The 25749-nt window shown below is 33.6% G+C and overlaps 1 protein-coding gene across 6 annotated transcripts in view; it reads right to left on the bottom strand.

Annotated features, from left to right (window-relative positions):
• GRIA2 (glutamate ionotropic receptor AMPA type subunit 2) overlaps positions 1 to 25749 on the bottom strand; it is a 144261-nt gene that overhangs the window by 57315 nt on the left and 61197 nt on the right. For all 6 annotated transcript variants that reach the window (NM_001184995.4, NM_001184994.4, XM_016950989.4 and 3 more), the window contains 1 exon segment: positions 4307 to 4546. In NM_001184995.4, coding sequence (NP_001171924.2) covers positions 4307 to 4546 — 240 coding nt within the window.

Genomic DNA, 25749 nt, shown 5'->3' with positions numbered 1-25749 from the left:
CACTCTGAGTTATAGACAAGCCATCAGCCACCTGTCTGTATGCAAACCCTTTAAAAGGTCACCTGGTACACAGGGGAAGTCTATCAGTTTGCACATTAAAGGGTTAAATTAAAAATGATTACTGCCAAAAGATACATTTTATTCAAACCATGTCTTACTGCTTAAAAATATTTTCTTTGCTCCATTTAAAATTAACTGTACTTATTCTTTCAAGCATATAAATTAATATTTATGATCACTAAATCATGGCAGCATGCCTAGGCCAAATTAGATTAACATATATTTCCCTCATCACCTCTCTCAGGAATATGAGGGAAAAAATTATAATTTGAAAGCATTTTTGTTCTATGCATGATGTTTTCTTGGAACTGCAGGCAAAGTGCCTTCCCTTCAGAGGACAAATAATATTGCTCGATATTGAAACCAAGATATACAGATATAAAGTGCTAATTCTGTTTTTACCTACTCTTTGTAGAAATGTATTATCTTACCTTGTTGACACTAAACCAATAAATAAAAACCACATTTGGATTAAGTCCTGATTCAAACTTACAACATATATATCCAAAAATAAAACTATTATATAATCTTGAATGCATTAACATAGATAACCCCATTGCTCTATTGTTAGAAATGTGTTGAATTTCTCTTTATGGAGTGATGATATGCAGCTTTCAGGGTCATCAAGGGTCATCAAGGAGTGTCAGGCTGTTGCCACATGGCCTGGGTAAGGAGAAGACACCAGCAACCTAAAAGATCACCTGGCACCAGATGCAGAGTTTCAGCTCTCCTCTCACCAGTAAACTTAGATTAGTCAAAGAGGGTTCCATACAAAGATGCTGCTATACAAAGATGTTTCTATCCATGCATCCATGTCTCTAATTGTTTACAAGTGGTATATAGTCTCTTGGCCTATTGCTCAGCATTGTGGCAGATAGCCAGGAAGCAGGAATGGCTTTCACTAGCTAAAGGTAGTGAAATTAAGCAGCATATAACAATTTCAAGTCATTTTCATCTAGTTCATGATTAGGGCAGAATGTTGGGAGATCATTTTCACATTTGGACCCTATGCTATTCCAAAGAACAGTAATTTAGACATTATAATTTAACAATATATATTCCTGACGTAGACTCTCCAAAAAGTGAAGATGATTAGAGCCTAAAAATAATCACATAATCAAGGAGGTGAAGAGACAGCCACATCAAGAACAGACCAAATTGTTTGAAACTGAGGCATGTAGAGATGTAAGTAGAGTGATGAAACCATGGGATCTATTTTCCAGACTGTGGTTAATGTGGACAAAGGGAACACAGGTGCATTCTTCAAATTATGTGACACTAAAGCAAGGAGGTGCCTACTTTGAAGCATAAGCAAAATTATTTCAGACCAAATGGGGGAAAAACAGTTCACACACTAAATGTATGAATAAACTTGTTAAAATGTAGCATGATGGCAAAGCCATAAAAATTAAGTCATTAATAAGAAAAAAACAAATAGCAAAAATTCCATTTCCATGAGCCAAGTAAAATATTACACAACGGTCAAGTCTTTTGCCAGTATTATGAGAGTCTTACATATTTATGTCTGGAAATAACTTCAGATAGAAGGCCACTGAAATATTTTTCACATTAAAACATCAATAGCTACTTGATAACACCTTGAAAATATATCCATAAGGTCATTTTGGCTTTAATATATTATTACTTATAAAAAGTATTTTAAAATGTTCCAGATTTTTTTCACAAATACGTAAGTCCATCCATCTTCACAGGCTAATTCCAGAGCCTGTCTTTCTGAGTATCTCTCCTCACACACTACAGTTTCTCTTTTTTTAAACTTGTATCAGCTGTTGTCTTTTTGAATTTTTCTCAAAAGTTCAGTTTTAACTAGAGGGAGCAATGGTGAGGGTAAGGATGAAGACGAAGTGTATTCTTAAACTAAAAATGCCATCCTCAGTCAACCTTATCAAAGTGAAAAGAGAATTAGTCATTCAACTCTTCAATTTTGCAAGCAAAATTTAGCTTATAAAATCATCTTGAACTTAAAATACTGTACACAGATGTTTAACTCATTTACTTATTAACACCATTTACTTAACATTAACTCTCTTTCTAGCATTATCTGAAGCACTGGGTACAGTCATGAGCTGAACATCCAGTACACTGAGCACTGCCTGGGCACTCTTTTCCTGGAGCTTATTGCCACACCTTACATGAAAAACATAATGCTTATCCTATGACACTAAGACAGTCCCTGGAACATAGCAGGGGCTCAATAGGCAATTCTTAAGTGACAGAATGAACATCACCCATTCATTATAAATTGTCCTAAGTACTATAAAGGAAAAGAGATTGCTTTGAAAGATAACAGTGTGAAAGGCATCTCTGAGGAAATGATATATGAACCCAGTTCTCAAGCAGGAGTAAGAATTAGTGATACACGCAGAGATTTGAAGTGAAAGAGTTTGGTGCATCTGAGAAAGTGAAAGAAGGTCAAATGGATTTAGCTTTAATGAGTGAGCAAGACAGCAGAATGCAATGGAGAGTTGAGTGGGAATTGGATGTTATAAGACCTTAAAGCCAACTAAAATTTTTCAATGTTATCCTCATCATAATGAGAAGCTATTGAAGTATTTTAAACAAGAGAGTAATGCAGTCCAAAAAAAAATTTTTAACAGTAATTCCCGCTACTTCATGGAAAATGGATTAAAAAAAGACAAGGGTGGAACTGGAGAGATGAGGGACTGAAGACATTATGGTGGCTTGGCCTGGGGTAATGGCAACGACAAGGATGAGTGTCTACAGATACAATATAATTAGGCAGTGGAAATCATATCAATAGGATGCAAGGATGAAAGAGGTATTAAGAATACACCCATATTTCAGGCTAGCTTGAACAACACAAAATACTAAAGAAGTTAGCAGAGAACAAGAGGAAAAACTAAAAATTATTTAATAAGCTCAGTTTTATAAGCCCTTTTATCACATTAATAAGTGTGCTTCGGAAACATCCAGCACATTGAAATCTGTATGTACTGTAAATGATTCTCTGTTTTAGTTTTTAATTCCCTATGGGAATAGCAAAGCACTCCCTTCTCAAAGCAGAGGGACATAGTTGTTGACATAGCAAATTTTTTTTCAGCTTGTATAGTGCTGACTGGCTTTTCCACTGAGTGTTCTCATTCCCAGGATTAGGAGGACAGGGCAGAGAATCAGACACCTAGCTCCTGCACTCCTGACTCGAGATTGCTGCAGTAAATGACTACAAACTGATCAATGGAGAATTGACTGACGGCTGGCTCTCTTCTTGTCTGCCCTTGTGGGTTAACAAGGTGCCCTATCTTGGTCGAAATAGGCTTCTGGGTTTTCATTTGAACCTACAAATATTCCAGGAAGCAAGCTGCTGAGGGAAGCACAGTATGGTACTTAGGTACTAGGACAATAGTGGTCCCTCACCCCTTTGACTTTGATTTATGGATACTCTCTCTAAAAACATATCCATATGAACACACACACACAAGATGTTTCATACAATTTAGGGAGTACACAAACCCACTGACACCCAATTATGGACCTGGGAATGGTTAAGAACACCTGGGATTCTATGACATAAATCAAGCAAGTCTGCTAATACTAAACTTCACAACAAGGGATATGAGAAACATACAGGTTGTACCTCCCTCCATTACATTTTAACATAATGAATCAAGACTGGCATGCTATTCAAAATCATCCCATTCTAAACAATTATGTGGAATGGTGTCAAAAGCATAGGTTTGGTATCAGAGACCTGTGTGTAAGCTGTACCATATGTGGGTTGATCCTGAGAAAAACCTTTAACTTCTCTGAGATTCGGGAATCTTGTTTAAAGGCAAGGGCAATAATAATGCTACCTGCCTGATAAAACTTTTGTATATAACAATATTTAATAACTGTATGTTACTGTATGTTTCACTTAAATTTACTCAAGCCACTTCATTCACCTTGGACTAGTAGTATAGCTGTCATAGACTTTAAGCTGCTGATGCAAAAAATTGCTTTTTATATTACAACTGAATATTTGGTCATTGGGTTGATACAGTCTATCTCTCTAAGTTGTACACAGACAGCTTTTGTAGTTGTTGTTGTTGTTTTACTCTAAATATGTTTCCCAGGTTTTAAATTGCATTAGTCATTATCACAGCAAAATTAAACCAAGGGATCCTTGGGCTTTATCACACCTTTGTAGCTTTATAGCATCCATAGAAGTGTCAAGCGTAGGCATTGAATTCGCCCCATTACAAAGAGATGAGATACTGTCACTTACCTCTGTCACTGTCATAGAGGTATGCAAACTTGTCCCATTGATAGTATTCAATCAAGCTAAGGAGTGCTCCTTTGAGGTCGGGTCTCATCTGAATGACAAATGGATGTGTGCCATCTGTTGGGAAGCTGGGAGTGATGAAGGAGACGTGGAGTGTTCCGCAAAATGATGTGATGGTATTTACAGACTTCTTGTCATAAAATCCAAAAATAGCATAGACTCCTCTCGAAAACTGGGAGCAGACTAGAAGAATAGGAAAAATAGAAAGGAAAAATCATTGAAATTGGCACACAATCACATGAATTTGCTTAAAACGTAATGTCCTTTTACATAAAATACAAAATTAATATATTGAAAGAAATATAGATTTAATGATCCATTGTAATTTATTAACACTTATTTACTTAGCATTCTATTTGTGGGATCTAAAAGATTCTAAAGCATAAAAAGTAGTTCTGGTTACAAGAAAATGCAAACATCATTGTTTAACAAGCTATGTAAGTATTAACATATTTTAGGAACAAATATGAAAAATGTATGAGTAAAAAAACATTAGCTATAAGAACAAACTGTAGTCACCTAAGATTTATACACATTAATGACAGCTCATTCCCTACATAATCCAATTCCTTTAAAAATCTTTACTGTATTTACGATGCTTTTACATCTAAAAGTTAATGTGCTTCCATAGAGTCCAAATGCTGACCAAAACCTCTTTAAGACAAGATAGATACCAGACTCCCCGATAAATACAGACTTATGTCCCCACAAAGCTACTTCTGTCATATTGTGTCACTCAGTCGAGAAGCAATTAAATAAAGTCCAAAACTTTGCATTTTAATCTTCCCCATGGACCTAACTTACCCTATATGTTACACTACATATTAATTCTTAAACAAATAATAATATAGTATTGTATTTGGACATCCTCATCACTCCCACAATCCCCCATCCTCTTCCAATATTTCTATTTCCAGTGAATGGCATATGACACTATCTGCTTTCACTCCTTCCCCCAAAAGTCAGTCCATAACTAAGTTATGTGCTCATTATAATACCTCGATATACTCAAATAAGGGCCACTTATTTTTCTCCCCATTCCAAACATCCTAGTTCACTGACAGTATATATTTAACATTGTGCTTGCCCTGTGCCTGGCATGTTCTAGGGTACATTAATTCATTTTTTTCTCATGATAACTTTTGAGGTAGGAACTATAATTATTTCCAAATTACTGATAGAAAGATTGACACATAGAATAATATTAAGTGAACTACCAAAGACACTTGCATAGGAGATAGATGCTACATTCAAAATAGAGAGTCTGGATTCAGAATCCATGCTCTTAATTAAAAAGTAATATGGCTTATCTTACCCAACTAGTGAAATACCTACCCAACTGTCCTCCTTCCTCCACTTACATTCCTTCCATTCAATTCTCCACAATATAATAAGAATAATATTTTGAAACATAAATCCAGTAATATCTTTTCGAGAAAAAAGGGTTACTTTGTCCAAGACTGATCCCCTGTAATGCTCTACAGAGCACTGACGATCCACAGAACAGTGCTTAAAGCTACTAGTAAAGTCAACTATGTGTCTTTTTTTTTTTTTTTTTTGAGACACAGTCCTGCTCATCACTTAGGCTGGAGTGCAGTGCAGTGGTGCGATCTCACCTCACTGCAACCTCCGACTCCCGGGTTCAAGCGATTCTCCTGCCTCAGCCTCTCGAGTAGCTGGGATTACAGGCATGTGCCACCATGCCCAGATAACTTTCATATTTTTAGTAGAGACGGGGTTTCACCTTGTTGGTCAGGCTTGTCCCAAACTCCTGACCTCGTGATCCACCAGCCTCGGCCTCCCAAAGTGCTAGGATTACAGGCATGAGCCACCATGCCTGGCCAAATATGTGGCTTTAAATAGATAAATAGCTGATATTTCTCAATCTCGGGGTCATTTCAATCCAAAAACTGGAAACCAGTCATCCAGAAACACAATCTAACAACCTAGAACATAACATCTACCATCCTTTTAAAATAATCCTTTTTGAAGGATAAAACAAACCCTATCTTATATCATTGTATTTCCTTCACAAACATAGATGGTCTGTAGAAAAAATAGATTTGTTTCATGAATACGAGCATTGCTAAAATACGTACAGATTCTAATTGCCAATTCTAGACAATCAAAAAATATTAGGCAATACTGTTTAGTAACTGTTGTACTGTATGAATCCAAAGGAAAGCAAGATTGCCTCTTTAAGTGGCCCTTATTTGCCAAAAACCTGTGTAATATGTAAATTTACATATCCTTTATTACCAATCTTCTACAAAGCAGACTGAAATATCTCAAAAAGCAACTGAATGCATTTCATTACATTTATTTCACACCTTAACATAAGGCAAAGATGAAATAACTGTCTTTTATTCATGCCCATACTTTTTGTTCTTGTCTGGGTACAGAGTTGAAAATAACCTTTAGTGTATTTGATAACTATGTCCTTTCTTCACATACATGAAAAATAGCTTTCATCTCATCTAGGAAAACTCTGCAGTGATTTCTTATTTCATACATAAGTGTATGTGTACTGACAGGTATATCTTAAATCTTAAATTTGTTCAGCAATTGATGATTCCAAATGACACATAAAAGAAAGACTTGCTATAAAATTCTCTCTGGGTCTATTTAATTCCATTTCCCTGCAAAGTGTGGGCATGTCATCTAGGTACTATAGGAATATCATGCAATATGATTTATTAATGAGACCTCTTCTCATCTTAAGTGAAATAGCTTCTGTGATGGAAACAGCAGCCACAGCATCAGCAGGATGCCTGATAAAGAATGCCACTGTTTGAATACACAGACAAGCTTAATAAGGAGCCATACCTTTCATTTTCGATTTGTTTTAGGCCCTGGAGTGAGTTGTCAAGGGACCTCCTGGTTATTGCGGCCATCTGGAAACACTGGCTTTGACCCAACAACAGGCACAAGCTGCACACAACTTCATAAGGAATTATCCACCTAACTCAGAAGACAATTTATTTTTCCCCATGCACTTCAGCTAATTCTCCAATGAACCTATTTTTACAATAGCTCTTCTCTCCTGACTCTCTTTGGTCTCCCTCAACCCTTCTTCTTATCCTTTATTTCTTCATTGCACTTACTCAAGTGTCCATTTGCACATATCCTCTATTTTTCTGGATATTTCTTTCTTATGTCCCCTGACTATGCATACAGTTAACAGCCATTCGGCCAACAGTGTTCATTTCCCTCTCTGTACCTTAGGACAGTCACTGTCTCTGTCCCCAAGCAGGATAAGAATGCCACTGAGATTTACAGCCAGGAATCAATCAAATCCATCAGAATGCTTACCTAAACTAAGGTACTTTGCTTGCCCCGTTTGTGGTAACCATCTGAAGATGAAAAACTTAGCACTATGCTTCTAACATGTTATCCCCAAATATCCAAGACTGTTCGTATTTAAATATTGATGCTTGCCCCAATTTAGCATAGGCAGTATAACCTACTGACACCTTTCACAAGAATATTAGCTGCAGTACTTTGGAATTACTCTTTACCTCATTAGAAGGGAAATTATTCATTTTCATCTTTATCTTATTCCCCAATGATGCCTCCAAAATTTAAAGCCATTTCCTTAACTTTGATCCATCCTGTAATGAAGGAAGGTTTACTACCACCGAGACTATCAAAAATAATGTGTCATAAACTCTGAAAATCAATCCAAAGACAACTTTCTAAAATGAGTTATACAATACCAACATCCTATATAGTCACGTCTGGAGGCAAAGAAAGAAACATAAATCCTCATTTTCACCTCCAGCTTCATGACCTTCACAATAACACTATGAGACACTATTATAAGTTTCTCAATGATAGTCCTGATTAATATTAGAATTGCATTTATGTTTTGAGATTCAAACCAGATTGCAAAGGAGTAAGTAAAGATGCTCTCACTGAGTTCTGTAATTAAATATTTAATATCAACTTTGAGAAACTCAGCAAAGGGCAAGTCCTTCTAAAAGGCACTTTATGTCAAACAGCAGAAATGATCATCCCCTGGGTGTAAGTAATTTGCTGATTATTTCACTTTTTATTACAAGCCCAGATGATATAAGCCAACAACAATGCTGATGGTGCATCCAACACACATCTTTTTCTCTTAGGTCACTCTGCTCATTGGTGCTGCTAATGTAGCATACATGATACAGTCTGTATGCTGAACAAAATCTAAATAGCCTCGCATAGTTATTGAGTAGAAAGGGAGAAGAACTGAGTATGATTTTTTTTGTCTTACATATTTTAGATTTATAAGTTGAGATTCACTTCAATGAATCAGCATAGTCTGCTTCATAAGCAGAAATGGCAACAACCTCTTTGCAGTTTGAACAAAAACTGGTAAAAGCTGCATCACCAAGGAATTCTGACATCAAAATATGGAAACCACTGAAAGCCTCTCTCCTTCTCTCCTAAACTTGTGACATTAACCCCGTGCATAGTTTGCTCCTGATTTCAGTACTGAAATTTCCCTATCATCTGTTAGTAAGGATCTCCTGGTAACTAAAAATAATCATCTCTTCTTTGGATCTAGCTTTCTTAGCTTCTCTGAATTTATTAGACCAAAATTTACCTCTTAAAATTCTTTCCCTTTCCACTGCTACTAGTCTTGCTCTCTTCTAATTCTTTTCCACATAGCTGCCAAGTAAAATTATACCATCTTGGTACTTTTTCTCTCGCTCTAATAATCTTTCACTGCCTTATCTTCTTCCTACATCCTAAATTAAGAAGACCTTCTCCAAGGATTTGTCTTCCAATTGTTTTCTCTTCTCTTCTTTCACTCTACCTCTTAGTGGTCTCACCCCTTTCCACAAGGTCAAATTCCATTTTTATGCACATGTTTCCCAAGCCTTCACTATTATCCCAGTTATCTCCTAAAACTATTTATTTACCAAAAAATGCACTGTAAATATTCTATGTGACAAGCATAGTGTTAGGTTTAGAAAATGCACAACAAAGAGGATGAGTATTGTGATCTGATTCAGGAAAAAAATGGAATTTTATCTACTATGTTTTGGTGCTCCACACTGAGTCATTTTTGATAAAATATAACCATCAAATCTAGAGAACAGTTATCTCTCAAAAAAAAAAAAAAAAAAGCTTAGCTTCAATCTGTCACCTTCCAGTGTCCCTCAGTTCATTATATGGAAACTTCTAAAACCATATATTTCCAACTAATTCCATAAAAATAATGAAAAAATGCTTTATTTTATTCTGATGAACCATATCTATGTGTTTATTTTTCCCTTCCTGTTCATGCATGATAACTATTGCCATCATTTATATGCAATAGTTCAGAATAATGACCTTCTTGCCCTTTCTTGTCCTATGCATGTCGTCCATCACCATTTAAATTTTATTCTACTTCATTCGTTGCACATTTACAAAGCACTTTTAAGAACCTACTATGCACTGTTCTAGGTTTGGGGAAGACAGTATTAAGCACAACAGGTAAGGTCCCCACTTATATGAAGTTTCCATAACAGTACTTCTTAAGCATCTCTTGCACCTTCACTTTCCTTTTCTTTCTCCTTGGTTCTGCCATGTGACCCACCTCTTCTCTCTCCTTCCTTCAATTTATACTCTTGTCATATTAGTCTTCCTAAAGCACATCACATAAAGGCATCAGTCAAGGATCTGTCTTCCAATTTTTTTTTCTTTTTCTTCAAAATCTATCTTTTAGCGGTCTCATCCCTATTAACAAGGTCAAATTCAACTCCTTATGCAAATATTTTCCAAACTTTCATCATCACCCTAGCTATCGTCCTTTATTTACTGATAAAAATATATACTGTAAATATATATTAATTTTTCAATAATGTGTTTTCATGATTATTTTGTATTTATTTCCCTGTTGGTATAATTTTTAATTAAAATATTCAATTCTTTCATGAACTCATGTGTGAGCTTTCTAGAATAAAAAAGAAAAAAGAAATACATAAAATGCCACTGTTTTACAATATCTAAACACATATTACTTTAATCTAAACAATTAAATATCACAGAGACATTATTATTCTGTTTTCAAGAATCTTGGGAGGCTCTGACCTCAGAAACAGCAGCTCTAGGGGCTAAAAGTGAGAACAAACTGGGTTTGAATCCTGGCTTTGCCATTTTCTATTTGGATTTGTTGGGCAAGTTACTCTACTAGTCTGTCTGAGCTTAGTCATCTGTAAAAAACGATAAAAATATTACCTACCTGCCTCATTGTGGGACAGGGAAGTATTAAAGTAAACATAAGCTGAAAAGAGTGTCAGCCCTATAAGTCTCTCATGACTTTCCTACATTTTAATGTTCTAATTAATGTTGATATTAACTATTTATTAATCATGCACCAGGATTTTGCTCATATTTTCCTTTAGTCTGAAATTCATCAATTCCACAAGACAAGTGCTTATGTGTTGAAATCAAGCCCATCTCTTCAGGCCAAAAAATGTTAGAATCACTCTTGACTTCTCTTCCTTTATTCTCAGCATATGAATTGTCACCAAATATTGCCCATTAGACCTCTCTATCTGTGCTCTCCAGCTCTCATGACATTGCCTTAATATGGTCCTTAAACATCTATTGACTAGATGGCTGAAATAACCTCTCAAAATGCCTCCTTCATAATAAATCTCTTTCCTCTCATGGCAGATATAACCCTCCTGCTTAAAATCCATCAATTTCTTGCAATTGCTTAGAGAAGAGCACGTATAGCATTTGCTCAGGTGTTACCTGCTCTGTGTGGTCTGAATTACAAGCTGCTCCTGCATGTGATTCTAAAGCAATCTGCCTTTCTGTGTATTAGCCTGTTTTATATTTGTCTAGTTTGCCCATAAACTGTGAGCTAACTGAAAGGAGAGAATGAAGTGCCATTTACCTATGAATGCCTGTCAAGTACTTGGCACACAGCAGGCAACTGATAAATTTCATTTAATAACTACCAATTCTTCCAGGAAGGGTTCCTTGCTTGCCATCAACTGAATATGATCCTCCCTAATTATGAACTCCATCAGCACACTCCCCAGTTGCCCGAATCAGAAGCCCAGCTCTATGTTTTCCTGGGTACCTGGTAGAAGAGTCTCTGATCTTAAGCATGCTTCCTAATCTATTGAATGGGGCTATTAATTCCTCTCCTGTCTATCTCATGAGAATTCTTTTAAGTTTAAATTGGATAATATATAGAGATGTACTGGAAAAAATTATAAATTATTAGGTAAATATGTTATTGACAATAAATCAACCATAATAATTTTTGTATTCTCTGCAATATCCAAATCAGAAATTTTCACAATTATATAATCATTAAATATTTGTCAAATGAACATACAATCAGAACCAATGGTCTAGCAAAGACAAAAAATGGGTTCTTATGAGAAAATTTCATTTCTGTTGATAGTGGGGTATTTCTGAAATCATGTCATAACAATATTTTTATCCTTTGTTATCATTTTGCAAAATAACAGCTGTTAGTTTAAAATTACCTATGAAATGTAGTTAATTCGTTCTCCTAATAGGAAAAAAGCACAATCATTTTTAGTATGAAAATATAATATTTAGAATATTTGTGAAATTTTATGATTTTAAGATTTCCATATACATTTTGTAAGTGGAGAAGTTTGTACCAAGAGAGAGGACATTACCAACCTGAAAAAGTACACAGAGCAAGCTGAAATTGAAAACCTAAGTGAAATGAGGTAAATTTTTTTGCCTGAAACATACATTGAATTTCTTTGCATGGAATATATGCCCAATAACAAATTTTGCACATGAAAATATACAGAAAAATTCCCACAATTTCAAATGTCTTATTTACATAACTGAAATAAATTGTTAAAGTTTTAAAGTTTGTCGTAAGCGACATTTATTCCCCTAAAAATACAATTATTGTAACAGATAGTGCATGTAATGTTAGGTTTCCAGGTAAAAATTGGGGGGAATCATAAAAATGGACCTGTGATTTCTTTACTCTCACAAAATGTAGGTAAATACAATGTTCTCTTCTTATGATGAAATGGAGTTAAACCATCTACTTTGCATTAATGGAGTTATTTTAAAGTTCACTTTTCCACTGGGGCAAATTCTTTTCCTATCTACGGACAGAAAGGATTTCCCATTCTGGACCTGGCAGTGTAGCATCTCTCAAAAAACTCTCATTTCTTTAAAAGCCTACCCGTTACTTTGTTCGCTCCTGCTCCCCAGAGCCCAGCAAAGTTCTTAGCACAGACACTCAGTATATAGCTACTGAATGAAACACCAACTGATTCAGAGGAAATGCAAAGAATAATAAACATACACCCCAATGACATTTTCCATAAATTGCCTCACTGATGATTTTCCCTATAGCTCTGCCACAAATATTTATGATGATAAATTACTTCTCTTTTGCATACATTTTGATCTAATGTTTCACAGAAATACTAGTGATGCAACATCATCACTCAGCAGTAGAAGACAATGAGGCTGTAATAATACATTTTTCTTTCTCTCTAACAAATATTTACCCCTCCTGACCTTCATGTTATGTTTGCTGAGTGAGGTGAAATGGCAAAAGTTTATTGCTGTTGCCCATATTATACGCAGCTTTAAAAAATCTATAACATTAATTCTGGCTTCATTCATCATCTGGGATAGCAGGCAATTGTAGAACCAGCAGTAATAGGCAATAATTCTCATGTGAATTTTAATGATGGGTTCTGGATACATAAACGAAAGAGAATTACCTCTGTCTATATCAGGCACTATTTCACAAGAGATAGTCTCATTCTTTATCTTTGGGATACGTATTTTCTCCTTATAAATTCACATAGTTCTATCCTCTGTGAATTCTTGCTCAACTCATGCTCTATGTGAGTTCTGGGCACTCTATGCCCCGATGAAATTTGAATATTGTGGATAAAGAGTGCCAGGCTGAATGAATGTCTGCAGGCCTGGCGTCTAATCCTTGCTGTAACACCAGCCAGCTGTGTTCTGCTGGCAAGTCTCAGCTTTCAAAAGTCTCCATGCCCTCAAAGCTCATACTTGGGCCTGTGTGGCTGAACATCAAAGAGAAAAATTCTAGAAAATGTCAGGTAGTGCATATATATTATTCATCACATACTTTCTCATGGAAATGTATGTGAGATACAATAAATTTCAAGGATTAAATAATATCATTCTCTGTGTTTTGTTACTTTTTCTTTGTTTTATATTTCTTCCTCTTTGTTTTATATTTCTTCTTCTTTGTTTTATATTTCTTCTTTCCTCTTGCTCTGTTTTTTCTCTCTCTCTTTTTTTTTCTCTTCTTCATGTTTATAGCCACCATTGGTCTTAATGCCTAAAAAACCTGCAATCTCTTGTCTGATCTTAATTAGAATATACAAGACTGAGGGATTATGTATGTATTAAACATAGATTCAATGACATCTCAGTCCAAATAATCATTTTAGCATCTATGATAAAACCTACTTTTAAACAAAAAAACTGAAAAATGTTCAAATGACTATAAGATTTCTACTTAAAATTTATCCTTTAAATAAAATACAAAAAAAAAAGACAGAAGTTTATCACCTTACTGTCTGGATACCCTCAAATTAGCTTGTATAACACTTTTGCTTTTGAATGACTCAAAGAGGTTCTGAAGGTTTCACAGAACTTTCTTGCTCTTCTTACTTGTTGGTAAGCAAGAGGGTTCCTGCGCATGTGCCATACTACTTATGTGTTAACCCACATACATTTATTTTCAAAGGACACATTTTTTTCAATATAGTATAATGTGAAATCATATAAATATGCTAAATGCTCTGGGCCATTAGCATTCACCTCTAAATTGCCAAGGAATTGGAGGGATTATCTTTAGCATAATGGACTCACACACCCTTGATGCATTGAGTCTTGGTAAAATTATGACTTCATGCTTGTTAAGGGATCATGGCACATTGCTCTAACATTGCCCTGACTGTCGCCCTATTCCATTGTAACACCCATTCAATCGTACAAGCCTAGTTACAACTGATGGTGTGAAACGAGTTCCTTCCAGAAAGGATTTGTAACTTATTTAGTTTTTGGCCCTTACATTTATTTGAATACTCTAAATTAAATGTCTGTAATTCAAAAATAGCAGGAGTATATTATAGCACAAATTTAAACAAGCATACTGATTAAAAGGATGTAAATTCCCTTTGCTTACTATTCTTCCCAGAAGCAACCCTTGTTAACAGTAATGTGGGATGTACCTCTAGCCCCATAGTTCTAGTAAGAGTCGAATTTGTTTGTGCGTTTCTGGTTTTGTTACATTTTTTATTAAGGACACCGCAGAACAATTATCTTGTGGCTTACTTTGATATCTGGCAGGGAAATTACCATGTTGATACAGACTTAGTCCACTCTTTTAAACTATTGTATGATATTCCCTAGTTTGAAGATAGCAGCAACATTTTATTAACATTCCCTAATTGAAAGATATTTAGATTGTTCAGAGTTTTGTGATTACAAACAAGGCTGCAGTGAACATGTGAATACATACATCTTGGAGCACATGTGCTATTATTTCTGCAGAACAGATTATTAAAAGTAGGATTGGTTGGTCAAATCTTATGCTGGGTGAAAGGTTATCCATGCTATCAAATTATCACCCAAATATAGTGTAGCAATTAACATTGCTATCAACAAAATAACTTTTTGTGTGTAATTCACTAATAATTGATATTTTTCATTGTTTCAGTTTTTACTAATCACAGGTAAAAATGACATTTCATTTTTGTTTTAATAATGGCAACTTACGTTTTTGTACTCGTGACAGTACGCATTGCTCTTAGTATATTTTATGTATTAACTTAAAATTTGTAATACTGTAAAGCCACATGGGTCCTAATATTATCCATATTTTAGAGATTAAAAAACTTGGAAGCAAGTTAAGTAATTTTCTCAGCTATCATCTCTAGAAATGGGTGAGTGGGTGTCAACCCAGGCAGCCTGACTCCAGAGCTGGTTTCATCAGCCACCTCACTGATAAACAGGAAAATTGGATTCCCATCATCATTAGTAAGAAAGTGCATCTATTTTTATAGTTTCCTCTATTAATCATCTATTCCTAGATTTTGTACACTTCTTTTTACTATTAGGTTACCCTTTAAGTTTTGATTTCTAACATGCTTTAATCTTCTTCATATGTAAAGCCCCTATTTTTCTTCCTTTTTCTCTTACCTTTTTCCGTGTTTATGATGACATTTGTAACCAAATTCTCAATCCTTCATTTGATGATTCCTAAATTTTATGTCTTGTGTAACAAGGATTTCCCATTCTAAGATTTTCAAACTATTCTGGGATGTTTGATTTTTAACTATCCCTTTTACATTAAATTCTTCTAATATTAATATCTGGATATTATGAATAGTAAAAACCTAGCTTATTTTGTTTCCACATAGATGTTCAATTTCCCAACGCTTTTAATGTAATTTTATTGATTTCCTTGGTTTTAAATGTCACATTTATCTTATGCTACGTTGCTATATGTCCCTATGCCTATTTCTGAAGATGAAAGCAAGTGTTTTAATTACTACACTTTTTTGGAAATAACTATTGCTGTCAGTGTCCTTTTGCAAAAATTTTGTACCTATTGTTTTGCATTTTTTTCTTTAGCATTTTGCTTAGGATGAGATAGAAATACAAACTAATTGGCAGAGATTAATATTTACCACATTATAGCCAATCACTATTGACTAAGAACTGTTTTATGATTCTCAGTAGTTTCACACATTTATTCATACCTTTCAAACATTTTATTAGATTTATCCCTAGATATTGTATATCTTTCTTATATTACTGTCAGACGATTTTTCTTTATATTTTCTATTTTAGATATTGATAGTACCATTGACTTTCAAGTCATAATTTTATATCTAGTGATCTTACTGAACCCTCGTATCAGTTCTATGAGCTTTTGGGTTGATTCTTTTGGATTCTTCTAGGTGAGAAAGCAATGATTTTTGTAAGAATTTTACTCTACTCACTTTCAGAACTGTCTACTTTGTGAAATTATTTCTCCTTAGCTTTGTGTTTCTACTGTACTTCTAATAAAAATGATAAACTACAAAGTATACCATTAATATGGGATCTATGCAATTAATATGTTATCTGTGCAATGAAAATTGAGAATTTGAATAATTATCTGATGCATTTGATCAATGTATATAATTAAACTCTTTTATGCAGCTCATAATTCTTCCTTTTCAATAATAGATGGACTTTTAAAAAGCCCATAGGTTATGTGAATAATTCCTCAAATTCTCTGTTTTACTCTGTGGTCCTCAGCCAATTAAAAAAAAATATGAGAAAATATATTGCAAGTTACATAACATCAATATTTAGTTATTTTCTATTTTTTCTATAATTATTCATAGCCTTTTCTGAATATACCACCATAGCTGCAACAAGGCAAATAAAAAAATAGCAAAGCAACAATTATTCATTAGTAAAGGCCAGAAGATGGAGCTAAACCATTGAGAGGGAGAAAGGAAGTGGGCAACAAATGAACAGCTGAAAAGGAGGCATTCGGGAAAGAGCGTGAAGCTCCCTGGAAATTAGAATTCTAATAGCTATTTAATTTCTGTGACAGAAAAACATGGAGAAAATTGGAATGAGCAGATGATAGCTAATTTCAAGGGAAAATATTAATAATGTGCTTCACCGTAAGTTATTTCAACTGCATGTGATCACAGAAAATAGGCACATATGAATTCAGTTAAAGTCATCATTTTGAAGATATCTAAATGAATGAACGTCTTGTTCTGGAGAACACATGCACTTCTGTATATAAATCACAGAGTATATTGCAGATTTGTCCATTTTAAGGTGTCTAAATTAAATGCGACTGGTGAAAATAAAGCAGGAGCAAAAATCAATACTGAATTGTGAACTACCCAGGTTGGTTGTCTGGCTTTTTCAGAGCCACTAGATAGTTGCCAAGTCCTTAAGAGATGATATCATAAAAAAAACAAGCTGGGGAGAACCAGAGCTTCTAAAAAAACTTTCTCAATGAATCAAAGCATATGTTCTGATTTCAAACTTTTAAGAACAAAGTTAAGGCATATGTCATACTTCAATAAGGATGACAATGGATCTTTTATCAATGTGAACAATATAAAGTAAGTCAGCATCGAAGTTAGGAAAACTAAAATATGCCTGCTGGATCTATATATGAATTAAATTGCTATTCTATTCCATGAACTAGTTCCTTCTAGGGTAATCTGGATTAAAAAAAAAAAGGCAGTGATGTAAACAGACAAGAATGGAGTTTTATGAATACGAATCTTGTAGAATGTCCAAGGCAACATGAATATTAATGAGGAAAAGAGAAAGTTATATTTGTGTATGTGTAAGTATACCTTTCTTTTACTCAGCACATCTCATGCTCTCAAAACATATTAAACAGCATTGGACCAAACGTAACCATATACTGATTTGATAGGATTTTGCCAAATTATTTGTGAAATTTTATAGTACTTTCATAAAATAATATTTCCCCTAAAGTAAGTTAGTATGATGTATTATGTATTATTGTTGTATAATTGCATGACCAAAATCTACCATTTAATTGAATGAAATTTTTAAAAATGCTTTGGGAGAAAGGACAGTATGACTGATTTCTATAAGCATTATTCTTTTAAGTAATAACTAAGACTTACATATAAAATTATGTGCCACGTACTATGTAAGGTCTTACATCTATAAAGTCATTTAATGCTCCCAATAACCAATATACAGACAGGTAAGTTTCCCAAGTTAACACAGATAGTGACAGTATGGCTGAAATTTGAACCCAGGCAGTCTAGAAGCAGCTAGAAAACGTCACAAGAAAACCTGAAAATACATTTCAATAGACAATAAAAATAAATTCCAGAGTAGTGATAGATTTTCTAAGTCAAAAAGACATTAGGGAAAAATAATCTCTCTAGCTTTTTATTTAAAATTCTTTTCTTTTATTTTTAATATATAAACTTGTAGAGTGTTTGTATATGTGTGTCTGTGTGCTTGCATGCTACTGTATGATATGCATCCAAATAAGACAAATAATCCATCAAGAAACTTTATTAATAGATATTTATAATTTATAAATTTAATCTTTGCTATACCTTTTCCTGTCACAAGTCACAAGAAAACAATTCTAAGTAACAAGTTAAATGAAGATAAGTATTGATATATGCCTTTCTTGACACAACCAGGACTTCTTAAGAATCTTGAATTTTACCTGTACATTATCTTCTCATCTGTATTTCTACAACCACTACAAAATAAAATGGGACACAGCAAGAACCTGCCTAATGTAATCAATGTATTTACATCAAGTATTCACAGTCTTATGATTTTGATGCTCTAGACCATTGTAACATGCTTTTTAAATTTCATAAATGTAACATTTGGGGGCACTGATGCACTCATATTTACTTTCATTACTTCCAGCAATGCTCAGTTACTAAACAAAAAGCATTTTTTAATTATATAAGTCCTTATGTGTTTATGTCCACATTATTCTGGAAAATTTTAAGGGACATATTGAAATTAGTTTTTTGAAAAAGAGCCCCTGTTCAGGTAGACATTTTCCCTTCACAACATTTTTTTCTAACACTTAAAACCAAACCAGTTTGATTGCAAATCAAATCTTTGCTGCCTTCTCAGCATTGGTCACAGCAGAGCTCCAATGTACTTTCTGCAACTTCTTACCCATGTCAGCAATGAAGCTGCAGAGGAAGGTTAATGCTAAAAACAAATACATTGTTAAAAGGGAACAAATGATTTTTTTATTATTTCACCCCAAAATAAGCAAGGCTCAATTTTTACTTCTGTTTCCGCTCAATGTTTCTTCCAGTTATCACTATAACATACCCCAAATATATAATCAAAATTTTAAAATATTTATTTCCTCAAAACATCCAGAAATTATACAGCACAAAGAAACATAAGACCTTATGCAAAACTACTGAATATAGAAATACACCAAAATGTCCCTAACCTCAACATTATCATTGGTAGACATAACCACCTATCTGAATACAAACTACAGAGGATATTTGTCTGTTTCTAATAGCTAAATCTTCTGTAGTTCTTTTTAAATAGCCCAACTTCCCTGAATTTTGAAAGAGATTATATAAAGTATACACAAGATAATTTTGATACTCATAAAGGAAATATGTGTTGTGGTAAATAAATAAATAAAGTCCAGGATTGGAGGTGGACCATATACTATCCACTATAGCCTTAGATAATTAGCTTAACATTTTTAGGACTCAGTGGCTTTAGTTATAAAATGCTGTGGCACACTGCCACAGCGATGTTCCAATGGAGATCGAGTAACCCGAGACCTAAAAAAATAAAGTTAAAGACAGAATTAGATTAAAAGAGAAAAAATAATGGAGGAAGTAGAGTGTCTGATACAGGGTTAGTACCTAAAAAATGTAAACTGGTTTTGGTTTTGGCTGTCGTTTTCTTGATATTGGTGCTTTGCTGCTGAGACCAGGTGACGTCAAAGATTCATTTCAATTTAGAGATTCAATTATTGGCAACTCCTTGCACCAATCAACAGCATTCAAGTTTATTAGTAGAAGAATTTGTGATTCTGCTTATACTAAAATTAAAAAAAATAATACTTTGAGACACCTGAAAATATTTGTTTTTTAGTATTTCCAAACAGGGGTCCTAAAAATGTATAATACTTTACTAGGATTCTTTTCAGTATTTTTACAGCACACTGGGTTCACTTTCTTTGTGAGCAATCTGACTGGCTCAATATCCCCAAAACTCTTCTTTTTTCCTTAATATAATATTATATATGCAAGACTCAGATCACAAGAAAAACACCCAAGATAATACAGGGAAAACAGAAATGTTAGGCAGGACACCGAAGACTGTCTTCACGACAATTAATTTTCAGTTTTACCTAGAACCTTGAATTTTAATGGCTCATCGGAGAAAAGAGAAAGACTTTGGATACTCCCTAGTGTGAGAACATAGGACAGAATTGTGAAAAGGTGGTCGGCTGGCAAGGGGATGAAATAAAAAAAAAAATCTCTTACTCGACTCTGCTCTGAGTGGAAACAAAAGTCACCTCTTGGAACTCATAACCTTATGCCACAAAACCCACCATTTTTCAGTTTCAATTTACATAGTGGAAAACCTCAACTCTGGAAATTAATCGAAAGCAATTTTGAATTTAACTGTAATCACTAAGCAAAAGCAAATAAACACATATGCTCCCTAAACCAAAATGTACCCTCCAACCAGGACCCCTAGGATTCCAACAGATTAATGAGACCCAACTGTAAGCTCAAAACTTTTTTAGAAAGAAAAAACGATACATTCACACACACTCCCACACACACAATAATGAGACAGAGATCAACAGAAATAAAAAACAGCAATATTACATTTCAGATGCACAATGTAAAATATTTTAAGTCTTTAAAGAGTAAATAAGATATTGAAAATATAAGCATGCAGTAAGTGTTCAGAGTTAAATTTGAAAGAAAAATAATCTCCAAAATAATAAATTTAACTATTAAACATAAAAATCCAATGGATTGATTTAGGAGTTATATGAGATCATCCTGGTAAATAATTATTAAAATAGATGTTTTACTGAGAATTACTCAGAATCATCAAAGCAAGCAAAGAAATAGACAGCACCAGACAAAAGATTGGAGTTGTTTCCAGAGAGAATAGAGAATAGGAGAGAGTAATTTAAAGAGAAGGCTGAAATTTTTCTAGAATTGATCAAAAAAATATTTTAAATTTTAGAAAACACAACTCAATAAATTGACTTTCACAAAGGCTACTTCAGATACTGTTTATACAGGAAAACAGATGAATGTGAGAGTAATCAAATAGAAAAGAAAGAACAGCTATAAAGGAATTTGAATTATAATGACAGCAGATGTGTTGACTGCCACAAAGGAAACTGGAAGACAGTAGAGTAATACCTACAAAATAAGAAGAAAATAAATTGTAACCTATAATCATATTGATTTGTTTCCTGAAATAAAAATGCCTTCTAAAATACCAAAATCAACCACTAAAAGAATAGAAATAGTCGCACCTAAGAATAAAATCTAACATAAATTACACATAGAAAATTACAAACTTTATTGGAAGATATTATGAAAGACAAATAAATAAACAGATTTACTATTTTCATGGATAGAAAGATGATATTATAAAGATGCCAAGTCCTCTTTAAAAGAATGTATAGTAAAAGCTAGCTCTTATTAAGCCCTAACTTTGGGCATAATACTGTTTTAACTTTTTTAATTCTCCAAAAAAAATGTCATGTAAGTGCCATAATTTGTTACTAGTTTGGGAACTAATGGATGAGGAAATAAGAGAGTCTAAATAACTTGTCCAAGATCACAGAAAAAGAATATCCAATAAAAATTTGAATAGACATTTTCATGTGTGAAAAATTGATTTTTCCAAACATCATATTGTGCACCATAAAAATATACAATAAAAAACAAGTATTACTGGGAATAATAGCTGTATGACTTTGGGCACATTACATAATTATTTTCATCTGTAAAAATGAGATAATGATAGTTTCTACATAATAGATTCTATATGGTATATTATCTCTATGGATTAAAGGAAATGATTCTTGAAAATAATTTTTACAAAGGTTGATACATAGAAACAGTTTAATATAGCTTAGCTATTCTTGTTTTAATTTCAGAAGTATTATTAAAATAATAACACATGCAAGAGTCAGTTGGACATAGGTTTAAATCCTTATTATTATATCACCTACTAGTTGTGTATATTTGCCAAGTTACTTAATCCTCTACTCTTTACTCTCCTCAAATATAAATGTAGACATGCTCACCTATGAATTAACACAAAGTTGGAACAATAAGTGATCTACAAATTGTAGTCACTGTTATTAGTAATTATTACTATAACAAATAATGATTTGAACTTTTATAAAAAAGCAAGAGACCAAAATAGCAGAGACACTTTCAACTATTACACCAGTACAGTACACAGAGCGTAGAAGCCAATCCAGACATAAAAAATGTTTGAAATAGAGGTAGCATTGTAGCAAAGTTGAGGGAAATAGAATTTATTAACCATAAGGAAAAAAGCCTTACACACACACACACACACACACACACACAATATTATAGGTAGGCTAAAAACTAAATCTAAAAATAAAAACTTTTTAAAGTGGAGGAAAATATAAGCCAATGTCATTGTAAATTAAATATAGGAAAAGGTAGTGTAAGCAAGACACAGGGAGCAGAAACCATAAAAAATTTATAAATTCCTCTACTTTAAAAGTTTTTATAAAAAGGTACTATAAAGAAAATATAAAGGCAAATCACAACATTAATCGAGATATCTGTATCCAATGTAAGTGAAAATGAATTAGAATTGTGGTTATCTAAAGAACTATGAATCAGTATGTAAAAGACAGACAACCCAATATAAAATTAAGAATGACATGAGACATTGCATTTAAAAGGGACTCAGAAGGCTTAATTGAAAAATTAGAAGATGCTCATCTACACTATAAATCAGGGAAATGCTCATTAAGACCAATTGAGGTACCCTGCCATATCCACACATAGGCAAAGTGAAAAGTCTAATGATACCAAGAATTAATAACATATAAAAACAAGATGTCATATACTGACAGTAGATATGTGAATTCATCAAACTATTTTGAAGAACAGCTGGGCAAAATCCTGTAGACTTAAAGAAGTACACACCAGCAATAATTTCATTCTCAGGCCTGTGCTCTGAAACACTTAGAAATGTATGCAAGGAGATATTTAAAAGAATATTCACGGCTGCATTGCTTGTACTACCAAAACACCCATCCACAAACCACCAGGCACTGGAGTATATAATGAAATAATATTCGGCAGTGAAAATGATGTAGAACTATAAATATTAAGTGCTGAAGAATTTTAAATACATATCTTTGAGTAAGGGAAAAGCAAGTTACAGAAGATAGTCAATCTGCTTGCATAAATTTGAAAAGCTATATACTCTTTTTAGAGTAAACCATATGAGTAGTAAAAATACAGTGGAATTTGTAGAAACGATACACATCAAATATGAGATATGAGTTACATGGAGGGCATACAATACTGGAAGGAACTCAAGACATCTCAGTTGTATTGGTAATGTTTTATGTCTTGAACTGGGTGCCGCATTATCAGGATGTTTGCTTTAATATGCTGTATAACTGTGTGTAGGTCTGACATATTTAATAAAATGATTTGAATGAATAATGGATGCTTTGGAGAGCAGGGCATATGAAAACCTGACTAAAGTCATTAAGGATCAGATGAAGAACAGAAAATACAGCACATCCAATGTAAGTCCACAAAAGTCTCAGCATGGAAAGTTTAATGCCACTTGCAATGTCCTAATTAGCTTTTTTTTTAAGTTCTCAATAAAGTAACAACCAAGCTGTGTTAAGAAATAAATGCTGACTACTTAATTAGTCCACTAGCTGACCCAGTTCCCCGTCTCACACAACATCAACTTATTTCAAACTTGGGCTTCAGAAGAATTATAAATTGCATCTCATTAAGTTTCTTCTGGGTCACACCACTTACAAGTAGTTGAAACAATAAATGTCAAAGTGCTATTGTGTTACAGAAACCTGAGATCTACTTCTCTTCAGATATCTGTTTTCTACTAAATATGAATTTATTATATTAAGGCTGCAATATTAAAAACCTCTCTAACATTATCCTAGCCTGGATATTAATCTCAAAAAGCAGGTCATTAACTAGTCATTTATTACAACTCTAAACCTTTACCTTTGGGAAAGACATCATATCTAATATCTCTTTCATCTTATAGCATAATCACAAGGTAATAAAATAAATCTTATCTCTATTTTACCAATGAATATTTGGTTAATTTTCTCTAAAGATTACTAGTGAGTGTCTTAATTTACTTCAGGAAGGACATTAATTTCTAACAACTTTCAAAATCACAGGTTAAAAGTGAAAAACACAAAGGAAAATTAGATTACAGAATTGCAAATATTAAAATATTATAAATAGAATTAAAGCCACTAAAAGGTTTATTTCCATATCCAAACTGACAAAGATGTAATACACATATCCACTGTTTATATAAGGCCAGTGATTCTGATGAATTTTTGCATTGAATAAATTGTTTTTGCTCATTAAGGGTTTATTTAATTTAATTAAGCTAAGTAAGCATTACTATATTTATAATTCCTACATTATAAGTAATTTAATACTTAAAATATCACATTAATTATGGTAATTTCCTTTGTGGGTCTTCCTCACACTCATTATGGATCTAATATTTTCAGCCTCAGATTATTCAGCTAGGAGATACGCCTCTTCTGGAAAGATAGAATACCACCTCCTCTTTCAGACATGACTTTGCACTGGTCTGCAAAGTCCGACAATCTCAAACTTTATTTTGCTAACTGGGGTCACTATATTAATAATACAGAAGCAAAATTAAATCAACACAGCATTCTCTTTGAGAGGCTCTTACAGTGTAACTTGAGGGAGATTCTGGAAAGCTTTCATATATGGAAAAGCTTTTACATATGAAAAAAATATAATAGGAAAGTTTAGAAAAGCATTTATATTTGAAAAAATATCAAGTCTAGAGGTAGATATTTCAATAGTCTAAAACCTCACATTTCAAAAATAAAATCCGTTTTAAAACACTGATTTTTCCACCATATTTCCCTGACATATATTTGAGGTTGTAAAAAGAGCATCTTAAATGTATCTAGGCAAACTCTATGTCAGTGAATAAAGTAGGTGACCCAGTTTGTTTCATTATATTTTTGTGAAATCAGTGCATTCTCTTGGATGTCGGCTCATACATATTTTCTGGGCTCAGGCCAATGATAGTGATTGGTAAACATTGCCAGAAATAACCTGAGTGATGTTCCTACACAGGCATATGGAGGGATGGTAATTGTATTATCTTGTTTGGGATTTTCATAAATCTTTAACAATATATTTTCTGGCTGAAGCAAAATCTACCCGAAACAAAATTAGTACTACCAAACTGGCACAGGATAAAGCTATCTCCTTCTCATCCCTCCTTGATCCAAAGTGCAAACTCCTGAAACCTATTTTTGTCTCCGTCTGCCTCATCCTTATTCCTCTTAACCCCATATCATCCTTCTACCAGGTCTTCAGAAATCCATGTCAACAATCCCCCACACTATTTTCTTCATTCTTAAACTTTTCCCAAATTCTTATTGCCCAATCTTTATAATTCCTCAAAACTGTCTTACTTCTAAAGACTCTCCTTTTCTAGAATCTTCTTTTAAGACTCCTACTTCTTACTACTTAATAGAAAGGGTACCTGTTGACATAGGTCATATGGTAGATTGTTCCACTCATGTC

Source organism: Pan troglodytes, chromosome 3 (assembly GCF_028858775.2).
Source record: "Pan troglodytes isolate AG18354 chromosome 3, NHGRI_mPanTro3-v2.0_pri, whole genome shotgun sequence".
Lineage (NCBI taxonomy): Eukaryota > Metazoa > Chordata > Mammalia > Primates > Hominidae > Pan > Pan troglodytes.
Note: the sequence above shows the minus strand (reverse complement) of the source record. Positions and strands in the feature narration are given on the sequence as shown.